Source organism: Strigops habroptila, chromosome 1 (assembly GCF_004027225.2).
Source record: "Strigops habroptila isolate Jane chromosome 1, bStrHab1.2.pri, whole genome shotgun sequence".
NCBI classification, from domain to species: Eukaryota; Metazoa; Chordata; class Aves; order Psittaciformes; family Psittacidae; genus Strigops; species Strigops habroptila.
The window spans coordinates 34,030,533-34,045,123 of NC_044277.2; the positions used below are offsets into that span (position 1 = coordinate 34,030,533).

General features: G+C 37.1%; 1 protein-coding gene across 4 annotated transcripts in view; it reads right to left on the reverse strand.

Moving 5' to 3' along the window:
• Positions 1 to 520: 520 nt before the first annotated feature.
• SULF1 (sulfatase 1) overlaps positions 521 to 14,591 on the reverse strand; it is a 101,759-nt gene continuing 87,688 nt past the window's right edge. For 2 of the 4 annotated variants that reach the window (XM_030505162.1, XM_030505172.1), the window contains 8 exons: positions 12,649 to 12,895; positions 10,800 to 10,896; positions 10,620 to 10,714; positions 10,154 to 10,219; positions 9,577 to 9,749; positions 9,314 to 9,456; positions 9,079 to 9,202; positions 521 to 2,912 (listed from right to left, as the gene is read on the reverse strand). In XM_030505162.1, coding sequence (XP_030361022.1) covers positions 2,089 to 2,912; positions 9,079 to 9,202; positions 9,314 to 9,456; positions 9,577 to 9,749; positions 10,154 to 10,219; positions 10,620 to 10,714; positions 10,800 to 10,896; positions 12,649 to 12,895 — 1,769 coding nt within the window. In that variant the 3' untranslated portion in view covers positions 521 to 2,088. Of the gene's footprint in view, positions 2,913 to 3,432; positions 4,741 to 8,141; positions 8,176 to 9,078; positions 9,203 to 9,313; positions 9,457 to 9,576; positions 9,750 to 10,153; positions 10,220 to 10,619; positions 10,715 to 10,799; positions 10,897 to 12,648; positions 12,896 to 14,591 lie in introns of those variants that run through there. The other 2 variants (XM_030505181.1, XM_030505191.1) reach the window with 2 other exon arrangements.

Consider the following 14,591-nt stretch of genomic DNA (forward strand, 5'->3'; position numbering starts at 1 on the left):
CTGATTTTAGCTATTAAGCTAATCTTACTCATAAGCCACTGAGCAAATAGTGCAAGTAAGAGACAGTTTACCTTGAAACCTAAATTCCCTTTTGTTATGACTCTTGTACAAGGAGACACTCTTCCTTATTAGAGATCTGTGATCCGCTCTTGTTAAACCCTGCAAGTCTGGTCTGCTGTGCTTTGCTGTCACAGGAGAGCACTGTAGGGAGGACAGAAAGGTGGCACTGTGTAACTTTTCTTCTGGGAACTGCTGTTTGTGCAGCTCGGTGCATTGACTTCAAGGAAGAAAGGACTGGGTGAACTGGGGATTAAAAAAAAATCACAGCATGTCTTACACAAAAAGTATGTATTATTCACATCCTCAGGAATAATTTATAACTAATAGAATATAGCGTGTTATTTCGTTACCTGTTGATTTAAATGTGGATGGATTCTTAAAACTGAAACTGAACATATTTTAAAAATAAATCTCAAGTAGGAGGAAAACTGGATCACCTGGACTGCTCTGAAGCAGTTAGAGTAAAACACTTTTTATTTCAAGAAATATTGCTTCTAGACTTTCCTGAAGCCAGAATTGTACTATAAAAGTATCACAGAAATATTATACAAGATTTAAAAACACAGTCTGTATCCTAGTAACTTAAAACCTATGTACAAATAGCATCATTCATGACCATAAATACGTTTTTCTATCAATCAGCCCGTGACACATACATCAGACAAAGAGCTAGTAATTTTAACATATTTACAGAGTCCATCAAAAAGACTGCTTCTTAAAATTATTAAAATCCTACTAAAAGAATCTCCTTTGTAAAAAGTTTCAACTTAAAATACAATGCAATGAATGTAAATTTAATCTGCAGTGCTTGCAATAGCCAAAAAATACTCACTACACTAAATAACATGTAACAGATAGGAAACACACCCGTGAATCTGACACTATGGAATTACATCTGTTTGAGGTAATTCTCTTTTGTTGTTGTGCTAATTATTTAGAAATTCATAAGAAGCAAGGGAAGATACTAAGTTTTGAGTAATACAGATTTTCAGTCATTTTTGTATCATACTTTATAAAATTTAATGTTTGGTAAAGTTCAAGAAAAAATTTAGAATACAACAACAAAAATTACCTAAACTACTATTTTCTCATGTGCTTTTTGTATCTAAAATAATGTAAATCTAATATGATTTTATCATTCCCTTTAATGCCTGTTGAAAACAAAAAGAATTTAAGCCTCAAAATGATAATAATGCTTTCAAGATATTGTTCAGGATAATAAAAATCAAATGTGGTGACAAAAGCATATATGTATTGATGTAAATCTTTTTACCAGTATCAGAAAAAAAAAAAGTCAACAAAACCTCGTGGATTTTTAATACTGACAATATCAACATATAGGGAAACAATCCAATTTAAACAAATCCTTCTACAGTTAACAATCATTAGCCATACCTTTCTGAGAGTAAATTTAATTAAAGTAACAAAAACATGCAATATTTTTGCTAAAGTAATATTCAAAGCATCTGTTTCCTCAATCCATGCTGTTTACCTCCTTCCTGTCAATCTGTTTATTGGTTTCACAATTACATGAGACAATGAGCAAACTAACAACATGTAAGGTATTAGATTCATAAATGGTATGGCATACACATTTTAAAAGTGCATTTTACTTAAAAGCATGACATTAGAAATTTCCAGTGGTTAAAATAATTTATGAAAAAGAGATTGTGCAGAGAGATTGGGTGGACTGAAACACTCATTTCTGGTAGGATCATTTGGAAATAAAGTAGCTTGAACATCCTCTTCAAAGAAATAACTTTTAGCTTTTGGAGAATGCTACTGCCTTTGAAAGTTAATACTGTTTCTTTTAATAAAAACTGGAAATCTTGCTTCCCAGTGGGGAGAATTACTGTGAAAGTATGTGTGTGTTGAATAAAAATAAATGCACACAGACAAATACTGAACTGGGCTCAATTTAGCTGCAAAACGTATCTACAATAAACTTGGAATGTCAGTTGTCATGATTACCTTTATTAGTTTGCTAATAAGAAAAAGGAGAACTTATTTAATGGTTTACAACTTGATCTAATCCAAGGAGAGTGGAGCTGAGGCACTGCCTTCTACATTTAGGATTTGTGAAGTTTCCCCTGCAAGACTCTGTTCTGGTTTTTTTAAGGAAGTTCCTGTTTTCTGGGTACCGACAGATGAATCCCTAACGGATACATTTACAGCCTGATGAACAAGGGGTTCATCTGACCTTATGGGGAGATATATTTGATCTTCAAATATATCTTCCACAGCGTCACTGTCCTGATGAGTGTCTTTTTGAGGAATGCTGATGGGTTGTAGCATGAAGCTATGCCGGGACTCCAACTCTATCAAACCATTTCCACTGAAGTCCATATCAAAATGGTCTGATTCTTTATCCTCCATCCATTTTTCAGCTTGATGATTATTTCTCCAGTGTGCGTCATTCAAACGACTTTTCTCAGGAATATCATTGTTTAATTCAAGTTTCCTCTCCTGACTTAAATCCACCGTGCTCAAAGTGAGGGCTGCAAAGTCTGTTGGCGCAATAAGCTGCAACTCTTCTGCAGGCAGGCCGCTTGATTCTTCAGCATAAGTCATTTCCACTGAGGTAAATGGAGTGGATGATTCATCGCCGTCCCCATCGGTTCGAGCGGTCTTAGCCTTGTCTGTTTTATTTTGCTGGTAGTAACTGTTCAGCAGTGCAAACATTCTATCTACATCCTTCAAGTAATTAGTCCAGTCAGCCAGACTAAGTCTATAGTTGTATCTGTATTCATATACACTTTCATTCACACTGTACAAGTCTTCCAGTCCTTGCCAGTCGATGTCGCCAGTGAAACTGGGCAGGTTAGCCTTCCCATCCATCCCATAACTGTCCTCTGTTGAAAGAAAGAATAAAGCCTAATGGTGAACACCAGCTTAAAAGTACAAGCAAAACTTCCACATGTTTCAACTCCAATTTGCTTGAAAGTGCCACAATTCATAACGTAAGTAGCTCAAAATGTAAGATGCTCCATGTCTTCTGCCATCAGATTAACGGTTCTGGCCTCAGGTGTGTTCGTAGCTCCTGCTAAGCACACAGCAAGAAACTCCCTGTCTTCTGCTGCATCTTTGGACTGAGTAACAAAGAACAAAACGTGGTCTAATGGGGCTGCGTGATGACATTCAGAGACAAGTACTCTGATATTTCAAGGCAGGAAAGTTTCTTCAATACAGGAATAATCCATTCGCCTTTCCTGAACACTCCAACAAAATGTGCAATAACTGAACAATGGTTAAGTATGAAAGGCGGGACTAACTCTGAAAGCCATTAGTAACCTGAACTTCAACAATGTCCACAGGAATCTGGTTTCTGGGTAGCTTGAAACATATGTCTACAAACCAACCAGCCACATTTTATTTAATAAATGATAGCCAAAGGTAGGCTTTTATTTACTTTGTAAACATTAATTTTAATTTACATCAAGCAATTAGGAGAAATAAAAGCTGTAAGAACTTGGTGTGAATTAATTTTTAGCACTGCATCACTCTGTAAAATAGTGTTAAAATATACACAGATATAGAATCTTCTAAAGGTTTTGCTTGTTTGTTTGTTTGTTTTAAAAAAAGCTTTCGAAGAAAATATCTAACAGCTTTATCAAATAATAAGTCTGAATAAAGGGCACAGATATGAGCCTCTAAGTATCAATGAAGCTGCATTTTATAGTGATCACAGCCAGAAAAAGCAAAGACATGAAGGAAATCCATTTCCAAAAGATTTTTAAAGTCACTACAGTGACTACAGTGACTCCAGTGACTCAGCTTATCAGCTGTAGCGTGAAGCCCATTTTATCTTGACAAGTAACACTGAACACCACTACTTCATTTAAATCACTGCGCAGACTGTGTGCAGTCCAAAGATTTTATCAACAAAGTGGACTACAAGGAAAAAGTAATCAGGTAATGCAAAAGCCTGTCAGGGGAAGCGGCCAACTTGTCCTTACAAAAGATGCTGCAGGCCATATTTACTAATTAGTCCACTGAGATGAGTTACTCTCTTTCTGGAAATTGTACAAACAGGTAGGCTGGTAGCAATTACCTTGGAAGTTGACGTTCCTGTATTCCAACAGCCTGAACTGAGCACAAATATTTATCTATATTGAGTCCTCCATCCTTACAGTGGCATCTCTATTAATTTGTTTATATTTTAACTTGCCCTTTCTCATTATTCAAGTAAAATACATAGCTTATATTCTTTGCTTCTTTACTAGCTTGGGATTTCACAGTGGAAAGAATTTCTCCACTATTAGTCCATCATATGGGAAGTCAGAAAAATACCATTATGGTCATAAAAAACTTGAGATTTTCTTATGTTAAGGGGCCTTATTCTGCTCCCACCAAAGGGAGACCACTGTTCTTACTTGGAAACACCTGAATCTTTGGTCTTAATTGATATTTTTTCACTTAATACAACAGCTGTAAATACTTTACAACATAAAATTTAAATATCTTATTTTTTTAAAGCAAGTTCTAGAAATATTTTTTTTTTTTTTCAAACACTTGGCAACCTTCCTGTTACAGGAAGCAATGCAAGCTTTTTGGATTCGGTAGGACAGCTATGACAGAGCATCTTCTTTCTTTCTTTTCCTGAAGTAGACAAGAGAAATGAGATCATGACGTGGTCACATGAGAGCCATCTTTTAAGTTGAATTATAGATAATTTCTTTCCTGAAATAAAAAAGAAGTAAATAGTGCAGAGGTTTCAAGAAAGAAGTCTCAATATTCCAGTGCTTAGAGGCATAAAGGGAAGGGATGCATTTTTGAGAAACTGAGCCACCAAACCCTGCAAGAGATTAACCACACCACAAATGTCACAATGTTTAAATTTTGCACAGTTACTATTGGTACTGGTGGTTTCATTTTTTTTTTTTTTTTCCAAAATCAGAGCCTGCATAGGCTCTGCTGTAGGAACAGTCGGTGGCCAAAGTGGTTTAGCATGTGATGGCAGAAACTGCAAGAGGAGTGCTGCCATTTGACCAGTTATATGTTTGGGGATGGACCAAGGCAGTGGGGGGCAAAGCAGGAGCTAGAAAGGTGCCTTTGGGCCCAGAGGAACCTCTGCTGCCTGCCCAGGCAATGGCACAGAGGATTGAGTGAGCAAGCCCGGGTGGCAGGGTGGGCAGCAGGGAAGTCTGGGGAGCAGCAAAGAAGAGCAGGGTTTCTCAGCAGCCTCAGCAGATGGGCAATGGGGCTGTGCTACAGAGAAATAAGATCAGCAAGGAGTTTGTTGAATTCCTACAAAATAGCTCAAAGACTCAGTCAGAGCTACATGGTCGTTCATGCTGGATCTATTTTTTACTCTCTAATTCTGGCACTGTTTCTGCACTCTTAAGGGACTTCACAGCTGGGGAAGCACTGGGAATTATTTCCGTGATCTTCATGTCAAGAAGAAGAAAATAACTTTTTAAACACATGGGACAGAAGTAACTTGTATTCATACATGTTAAAAAAATAGGAAAACAAAATCTTAAGGTTCTAGTCCTGATTGTAAATTGGTTGGGTCAGCAAGTCACCTCACAGCTTAATTCCACAATTTAGCAGTAAGCATGAAAAGATTCCCACTGAAATTGAAGTATACTGGGGGAAGGAGAGAGGAAAGAAAAGGTTTTCCCCTGTAAGAAATCTCATTACAAATAGGTGTGAAACAGGAAAGTGCAGATGAGTGCATGTGAGTAACAGCATGGCAATTGCTTCCTTGATCAGTATTTTGGAATTCCTTAGTTAGACCCAAAAGAGAAAAATTGTTGCTATCTGTTCACAGCAAAACTTAAAATCAAGCAGTACCTAAGCTTCACTCTCCAGTTATCATACTCCGGAGTCCCATGATGCCATACGTGACTGTGTTGTCTCAAAACTAGTAAGAGATTTGGATATATCTCCACTGAGACTAAAGACAAGTAGACACAATTATCTCCTCGGTAGTTTTGAAAAACCTCAGACTAGCAGGAAAGGAGGGAGGAGCGTGCAATTCCCACATCCTGTTACCAGCCATCTCTGGAGAGACATCTTCTGTCCCTCAAAGGGCACAGGTGACACCAGTTCTTCCCTGCTGAAGCCTTCTCCCTATGTGTTAAGCCAAAAGCACTATACTGGGTGTTTCCATACGGGCCTGTTGTCCCAATATTGTACTTGCAACACAGTTTGTGCTGTACTAATGCAGGGCATTCTGAATGGAAACAGGTCTGAATGGAGAAACCACATGATCTGAAGGAAGCCTAAGGGTAGTACAGATGACTTAGCAGCATAGGGCTTTTTCTTTCTTATTCCACTGGTTTCTCTGCAGGAATCAAGAAAAGGATCCTCTAAGAGATCGTTTTAATGATTGCTCATAAATCGTTTCTGTTCATTTAATTTTCTGTTTCTTTTAGAAAAGAAAACCAATTTCCACAAAGATGGGGCTTGAACCAAAATGTTGAACCCAGGCATCCGTGTACATTGAGAAACTGGGTGTATATTGCAATAGCACAGAGCAATATCACTTGTGTTATACTATGCCTGCTAATTATCCCAGTAGCGCAATATTTATTGACTTGGTATCAGAAGTTGAAATGTTTTCATTGCTAAACATTGTAGCAAGATACAATTTAAAGATTAATCGTAGGTGCTCTACTATTTCATGCAATCCTACAATTCAAAAACGCCATTTCTATTAGATCCATAGTTAAAATGAGGAATACTTACAAGGACATCTTCTAATGAAAGACTTAAAAGCATAATTACAGGGATTACTTTCTATCATTGTAGTAACCAGTCCCCATCAGGCTGCAACGACCAATGCAAACAACTGGGATATATCCAAACAAAAACTCATCATTTTCCTAGATCCTAAAACTACTAAAGTGAGAAAATACAAAATTGGCTGCAAGGAAAAATTAGCTGTTTAAATTAGAGATCTATAAAACTTTGAAATACATTATCTTAATCGTCCACTGGCTGCTGAGAGTTAATGACAAGGTTCTATTCAGAAGACCCTGTGAAAAAAAGGTTTATGCAGACTTGTATACTCCCTGGAGCCAGTTTACTTCTCAGGTAAACAGTGTATATCAGGAGCTACTCCACCAAAGTGAATAGAAATGAAAATGTATAAACCTGATATACTGCGAAAAGGTATCAAGTCTAAATATGACACGACAAACTTTAATCTGTTTTTCACCCTGAGCACAGGTGTTGCTCAATGAACAGCAAGTGCAATCCTGTTAAAACCTAAGGTTTTTCAGTCTCTTCAGGCTTTTGCTTTATGATTGACTGGTTCCTCCACCAGGAGAAACTGGGCTCTGCATGATAAACATGTAGGTACGATTTAGCCGCAAATAGATAAATATACTTGCAAACAGCATTCTTTCATGTATTCCTCAGGTTCAAGCACTAGGTATAAAAATACCTCACCTGGTGCCCTTCCTCAGTTCAAATATTACAACCTTTAAACAAAATTTTGTTTCATGTTTGTGTGATCTGGTCTGAAAGTAACACCCCCGGCCCAAAGGAACCTCTTCTTTCTGCTGCACTTATATTGGATGGTCTCCTGCTGGTTTCTAAGCACATGCTGCTCATATTGAGCATTGCTTTTGCTTAAAAGAGCATCTGCATACATTTCCTAAAGCCAGTGGGAAGATTTTACTTTACTTCCATAGGTCTCACTAGGCTGTTTGGATACATATACCTCAGAAAGCTTTTTAAGCACATTTGGTTTATGTTCAAAAAACAGCTGTACAGACGTCCTAAATAAAACCAGAAAAAAACCCCAACCCATCCAAAATCAACCCAATAACAGGAAAACAACCCAAAAGAGGTGATACTTTTCGTGTCATTTTCCCCAGGTAAACATCTAAGGAATACAGGCATGAAGTATGAGCTGTATGAAGTCTTGCTATGACAATGAGCTACGTTAAATGCAGAATGGTAGAGCTAAAAAATAAATGGCCAGGTTCGGTGTAAAGTAGTTAGAAAATGCATGCATCAAAAGCTATGCTGTGTGCAACATGGCAGGGTATAGACATTAGTTGAAATGAACTGGATTCATGCAATTATTTGGAAAGAAGCTGCTGAGGAGAATAAAAAAGTGTGGATACCTGTGTGGATCATAGCTTCCTCCATCTTTATTTCCTGATATAGGAAAATACAAGAGTAACTTTTGTTAGTGTTTAGAACTTGTAAAACCATTCACAATGTAGTTTTCCATGCACAGCATCTAATTCCTAAAAAGAAATGTACTGTGTTAAATAAAGACAGAGCTGTAGTCCAACAAAGATTTCCTGGAAGTTTGTATAAAAGAACTGAAAACACACACTTTTTCAAAAATAATAAAACCCCCAAACAATTAGATATTGTAAAAAAGAGAAACATTTGTAGCTGAAGAAAGAGATACAAAGGTGTAACACCATAAATGATGTAGAAGGGAATATTCCTGTAGAAAAAAAACTACAATAGTCAATTAACCAAACTTAAGTGCAATGAATTTCAGAGTTATGAAGTATAATACCAGCTATTTTTGTATTCAGAGTCTGTTGTAAAGAAATATTGCTTTCCTTGAAAATGGAGCAGACTACTGCTGTTGAGAAGTTTGCAATGTTAAATCTCAGTTGTGGTGTAGAGCCTCCTGAAGTTGTTCATATAGGCAGACAGCAATTGGAATAAACACAGGATTTAGTACCTCACCTGCTACGGGGATGCAAAACCTAACCAAATAAACCTTGCAACAGAGAAAAATTATGATTGTGAAGACCTGCATATGCTTATTAACAATTAGCTCAAATAACATGATCACCCTTCTGCAGCATTTCTGTCAAATTTTGTTTGCCATCAATACCTGTCTAGAATAACCTGTGCCAACTTGCAAAGGAGCTTCCTGGTCATGCAGTTGTGCAGGATGTTGTATGTGGATCATCCCAAACTATTCAGAGTAACACTTAGGAGAGTGACACTTCATGGATTTAATTAGTATTTAAGCAGATACCTCCCCCTCCCCCCCGAATAAAATTGAAATAAACACTTCTATTCTTCTTGTACCTGTTTCAAGTCCCTTTGGCCTTGGATTGCACTGCTTATAACCTTGACAACTTCGCAGTTCCATTAGCTGTATGTGTAACTGATTCAAAATGCCTCTTTCCACTGTGTGTACTGTATTCGTCAGCTGAGAAGAAGAGAAATGGAAAGAAAAAAATACTTGTTAACAGAAACAAAAAAACCCAACCCATAGAGGAGTCTGGTGAAGCAACATTTTGTAACAGGGAAAGGGGTTTACCTGATACGGATCAGTGTTCATATCAAAATACTCCAAGAAGCCAGTCGCAAACTCACAAAATAGAAAGTTGTGGGTGTCATTAACTGTTCGCAGACACCAATAAGTGTTGTTGTTTGAGCTTGTGCAAGCACAGAAAGAGCCCACTGTAATTAAAGAAACAAGTTATTAATTTTCAGTGAAAAATGCTCTGATACATGAAGCGGAAACACATTACATAGCAGAGGATAACCTAGATCACGTCTGCATACGGACATCAGACTTACAGTTCCAGAATGGTGCTGTTTGCCAGTGGTTGTTGTCGTGGGTAAAACACGTCAGTCCAGGAAGGCTACACTCATCTCCTTTCTTCTGGCGCCTTTTCCCCTTCCTTTCTTTCTTCCTTCTTCGGTTCTCTTTGAACAGCTGCAGTTTGCCATCCACTTCCTGCGCTGCTTCTCTGTTTAGAGAGAAAGTTGGGCATGGCTGACAGAGAACAGTCTCTGTTTAGCTAACAACAACACCAGCAGTTTTTACATCTTTCTGGCTTTTTTAAAGGTGAGATGATGAGAATACACTCCCCTTCTAGCTCAGCTTCCACCCCAACTGTTATGACAAGGCATTCTCTTCAGTAAGCATGAGAAATGATGCATAAATACTATTCATAAACTTTCATAACTCTGTCCAAAACAGATGAGGGTTTCTTGTGAGTCCTTACTATATGTAACCTTTTCTTTCCCTCCCCTCCTCTCTTCTCTTCCCCTACCCACAAAAAAAAAAACAAACCACCCCTCCCCCCCCAAATATACTTCTTCAGTCACCAAAAGGCCAGACGAGAGAGTGAGAGGTTAATAACAAGCTTACTTGAAGGGATGAAGATGGCTCTTGAGTTTCTCTTGGGCCTTTACTCCTTTCTCTTTGTTGTAATAACTACATGGAAAATTATTAGGAATTATCAAGTCATGAAACTATTTTCAACATAAAAACAAACCAGAAACATTCCATCTATAACATTGTCTTAAGGAAATACACAGAATGATTTTCACTTCATTTAAAGAACATGTGAGTGATTGTATGGTAGATTATAGCAAAACTACAGCTGGATTCAAATACGTTAATAGAAGACAAACATATTTAATCTGAAACATTTGTTTTCTTTTAATTCACAGCAACTTCTACTCTTAAAAGAGATCTAACTAAAATAAGTACCTATAGTGGTTATAAATATTGATAAAGCTTATGTTCTTTCTTTTTCATCTCAAAAAACTTGGAAAATGTGTAAGCCTTACCAATCAGTGTAGCTTTCAGTGTTGAAAGCCATCTCTCTTACCTCTGTTTACTACAATCACATTCATCTGGTTTTCTTCTCTTTAAGTGTCCTCTAACTTCCCTCAAATTCTTAATTTTGTCTTGGAGAGCTTCAATCTGAAGAGAATATTTCTGAGTCAGAATTATTCTTTGGAAAGGTAACAGTGCAAAGACTTCACTCAAATTTTAAAATACCTCTTACCTCCTTATCGATGTAAGCCTTGTGGTCTTTCCAGGCTCTGGCGGATTGGTACAGCTCCCTCTCACAGTGAATAGTGTCATTTGGAAGAATAAAACATCTGTAGCCATGAGTTTAACAAATAGGAAAAAGAAGGTCAGTGCTTTTCCAGTTGCCTACCCATTTCTTTTTTCTGCCAACATTCCTAACCAATTCCTTGTTATATTCTGTTAAGAAATACATAAACTCCACAAGGTCTTCTCCTGTTGACTTAATAATATTAATAATTGCTTCAATCTGTTTTCTCTGCAAATTAAGAATTAAAAAAAAAAAATCCTCAACCATGACAGATACTCTGTGTCTGCTAAGCAAAAATGCAACGGCAATGCCATCTTGGAGATTCTTAATCCAATCAGAAATTAAATTGAAACTGACATAAAACCTGTCCAGAAGTTAAAGCCTCTTATTAACCAAATGTGTCATTGCTTATTTAATCACCAGCTTCTGAGAAATATACTTCTCTTGCCACATGAATGTGACCCATCCTCCAAATATGCAAAATAGTCAAGAAAAGAACATACAGTCAAGGGGCTGGAGATCAATATAATCAATAAAGATTAATAAAAATCAAAGTTAGTGCAAAGAGTTCAAACAAATGGTTAAAAAAACCCAACAGAACACTCAAGTTAAAAAGTGTTCAGAAACATTCATATGTGTGTTTGAAAACAACAGCTCTACCAAGAGGAAAACATACACATGGAACACCAAGGAGATGGACTGAGATGGCAAATCCAACAGACTGCAGGCTGAGGTTCCAAACTTATGCTGACAAACAGAAATTCCTTCACTATGGAAATATTCCAATTTTATAGACACAGGTCTTTCTCAGGTCTTGCTTCATCAGAACCCTTCTTTTAATTTTTGAGAAGAATAGCAGAAAGGAAGATGCAGATGCTTATCTCTTTGCATGTTATCCCATTATGGTTTTTTCTTCACTCAAAGAATTCTGAAAGCAATACTATATTCAGTAAAAGTCAAAACACTTTATGGGGAAATAATAAATAGAAAACTATTTATTAATGCCATGGTTGGAAATTATCAATGTAAAAAAGAGTATTTTTTATTTATTCAAAACTAACTTTCATATTTTCATTTATGTTAAAAATAAGGAGAAATGCTATTTCTATTTAAAACACAATAAAAAGGGTAAAAGAGAAGATTTTTGCTGCCTACATCTGCCTGACTTTTCAGATCAATCGTATTGGCTTTTTTAAACTAAAACATATTTTGAGATTTTTGTCTACTCATTCAGATTTACTGTAGGTCTAAAAATTGAAATCTAAGCGTCTTCCAGGGTGGAAAAATCATTGTGTGTCTCTTCAGCGATAAATAGGTCTAATGTACCTTAGCTAGTGTTAATGGCTGCAAACAACTAAGCATCAACAAATTTGATATAACTGATCTAATCTTTCCTCGTGTACAGTGGGATTTCAGTCATCTCAAATTTAGGCCTCTCTGCTAAGCTGGTAGCCTAGACTTTATAAAGAACAGCAGGAGTGTCAGCTTCACAGAGTGATTAATCCATCATAAGATGCATATTTCGATATGGAGGATGAATCCCCTTCTGCAGATGCCTACTCCTCTTCAGAAATAAAACCCAAATTAGATGCTTCCCTTTAAAATACACATGCTGAAGTTAAACAATTCCACCTACTAACAAATACAACCCAGGTTTATCTAAAATCTACAATGATGGTTTTAAGTTCTTAAATATAGTAACTATAAAATCATTAAAAATGGAGAGAAAACAAATAGAAAATTACAATTATTTCATTTTAAAAAAAGTGAAAACAACACAGAAAAGCAATCGTACTTGTGCGTCACTCTGACAGAGTTGGGTTGACCTATAGCATCAGCACCATCAGCGATCATTGTGTCACCAGCAGCATCATCAGTTTCCTCTGCTCCTCCCTCATTTTCAGCATTGTGACGCTTGCTGATACTTTTGGTCTTTAACACCTGCAGTTCTTCCTCTTCCAGATTTATGTCATAGATTTCACCTTCAAATTCCACCGACAAGGACCGGGTTTGGCGAGTGTGAACAAATCGGGGTTTGTATTCTGAAGCAGAAGAAAGAAACATTCCCATATGTTGCATATACATATCTACATGACCCATGCCATGAACACAAAACATATTCCAAAGAGCAAGAATGCTGCACAGTAAAAACAGTGGCGGGGGGTGCATTTGTGTTTTTACAGAAACTTATTTAATGATTTTTCTATACACCAGAGTCCACGCTTTCATGAGTAGCATGAAATTTTGATTCCTTCAAGGTTTGCATTTCATGCTAGTTTGACCTTATGCCACTGTTAGCATCTATATCTCCAAATGCAATCAGTATCTCCGAAATCAGATGTCTAGAAAGAAACTCAGAAAATCAGAGACCACAGGATTAGAAACCACTTTAGCAAATGAAACTATTCAGTACTGTGAAACAAGGTCACCATCTGTAAATTGGCATGTGACATGTTTGACATGCTTTAGAATAAAAATGAGTTTTTAAAAGGATAACATTTTTTCTTTTTAAAGATAGGCATTAAAAGGGCAAGAACCCATCATATGTCAGTGTGTATATATACATGTACATATACTTTGACACACACATCGTCCATATTTATGTGCACAAGTCACAGACCACCACAAACTTGCTGCACTGTAGAGCTACAATGAGATTTATTGTGTCATTTTTACCCATTGAAAGGTCTGAGCTTAGCAGGGTTAGTTACTCTAACCGTACTCTTTAGTAGCTCTTTTAGTTACTATGCATGTGAGTCAGATTAACTAAGACAATTAACTCTGAGGGGTTTTTAATGTTGTATACAAGAATACCTGTGTCTGGGCTCAGCCTGGAAGACCTTACACTTTTTACTTCTTTTGCTAAATGTACTTGTTGCAAATCACTCTGATAAACTTCACAGTCAATACCACACCAAATCATGCTCTGTCTAGCGAAAACACACACACAGACCCCTAGAAATACATCTCAGCTTGTAAAAATCAGTTGTAGGGCATTTGCATTGTTACGTCTATGCTGAGTACACCTTTGTCACCTAACAGTAATAATTCATGCAGCAGAATAAAATGGAAACTGTAAGAAAGTACTGCCTTTGGCCAGTAGTGCCAGTTCTTCTTTAGTTTTTATGTTAGTGCCTTTGAGAGGTTCACACAGAGCCTTTCCTGCAAGAATCTTTCAGAAGTGCAAATAGTGATCCTCATCCAATTCTTCATTCAAACCACCCTGCCCTAAACTATTTCAGTGGTTGCCTGCTGTCAGGTGAGAAAAAGGTTTCCCAGTCAGGACATTCATCTTCCTAAAGAGAAACCCCCTCATTTCAAAGCATCTTTCTCATCCAACCTCTTTAATAAAATAATGTAGAAAGATTCATAGGATCAGATGGGACAATTTCTGGCATTTTAACAGCCTCTGATGATAGTACTTATTAATCAATAGAAAGAGTGGAAAATATAAGCAACTTATATAAGTATAATCTAAAAACTGAGGCCTGAACTCATCATTCCCTTAACAATGTCTCATCGTCATGAGTCTTTCCCTGCTCTACTAAGAGAAGTGCTAAGGTGGATTTGGAGGAGGAGACGGGAAGAGGTGTAAGAATGCTGTAAAGGAGAGAAGTATGACAATTGGACTTTTTCTGGTGCATCCTTCAGATATTTGCTATCCTTTGCCTACCTTCTCTCCCTAAGTCACTTTTCCCAGTTGCAATCCTCATTCAGCCCTTGCTGGTGCCCTGGCAA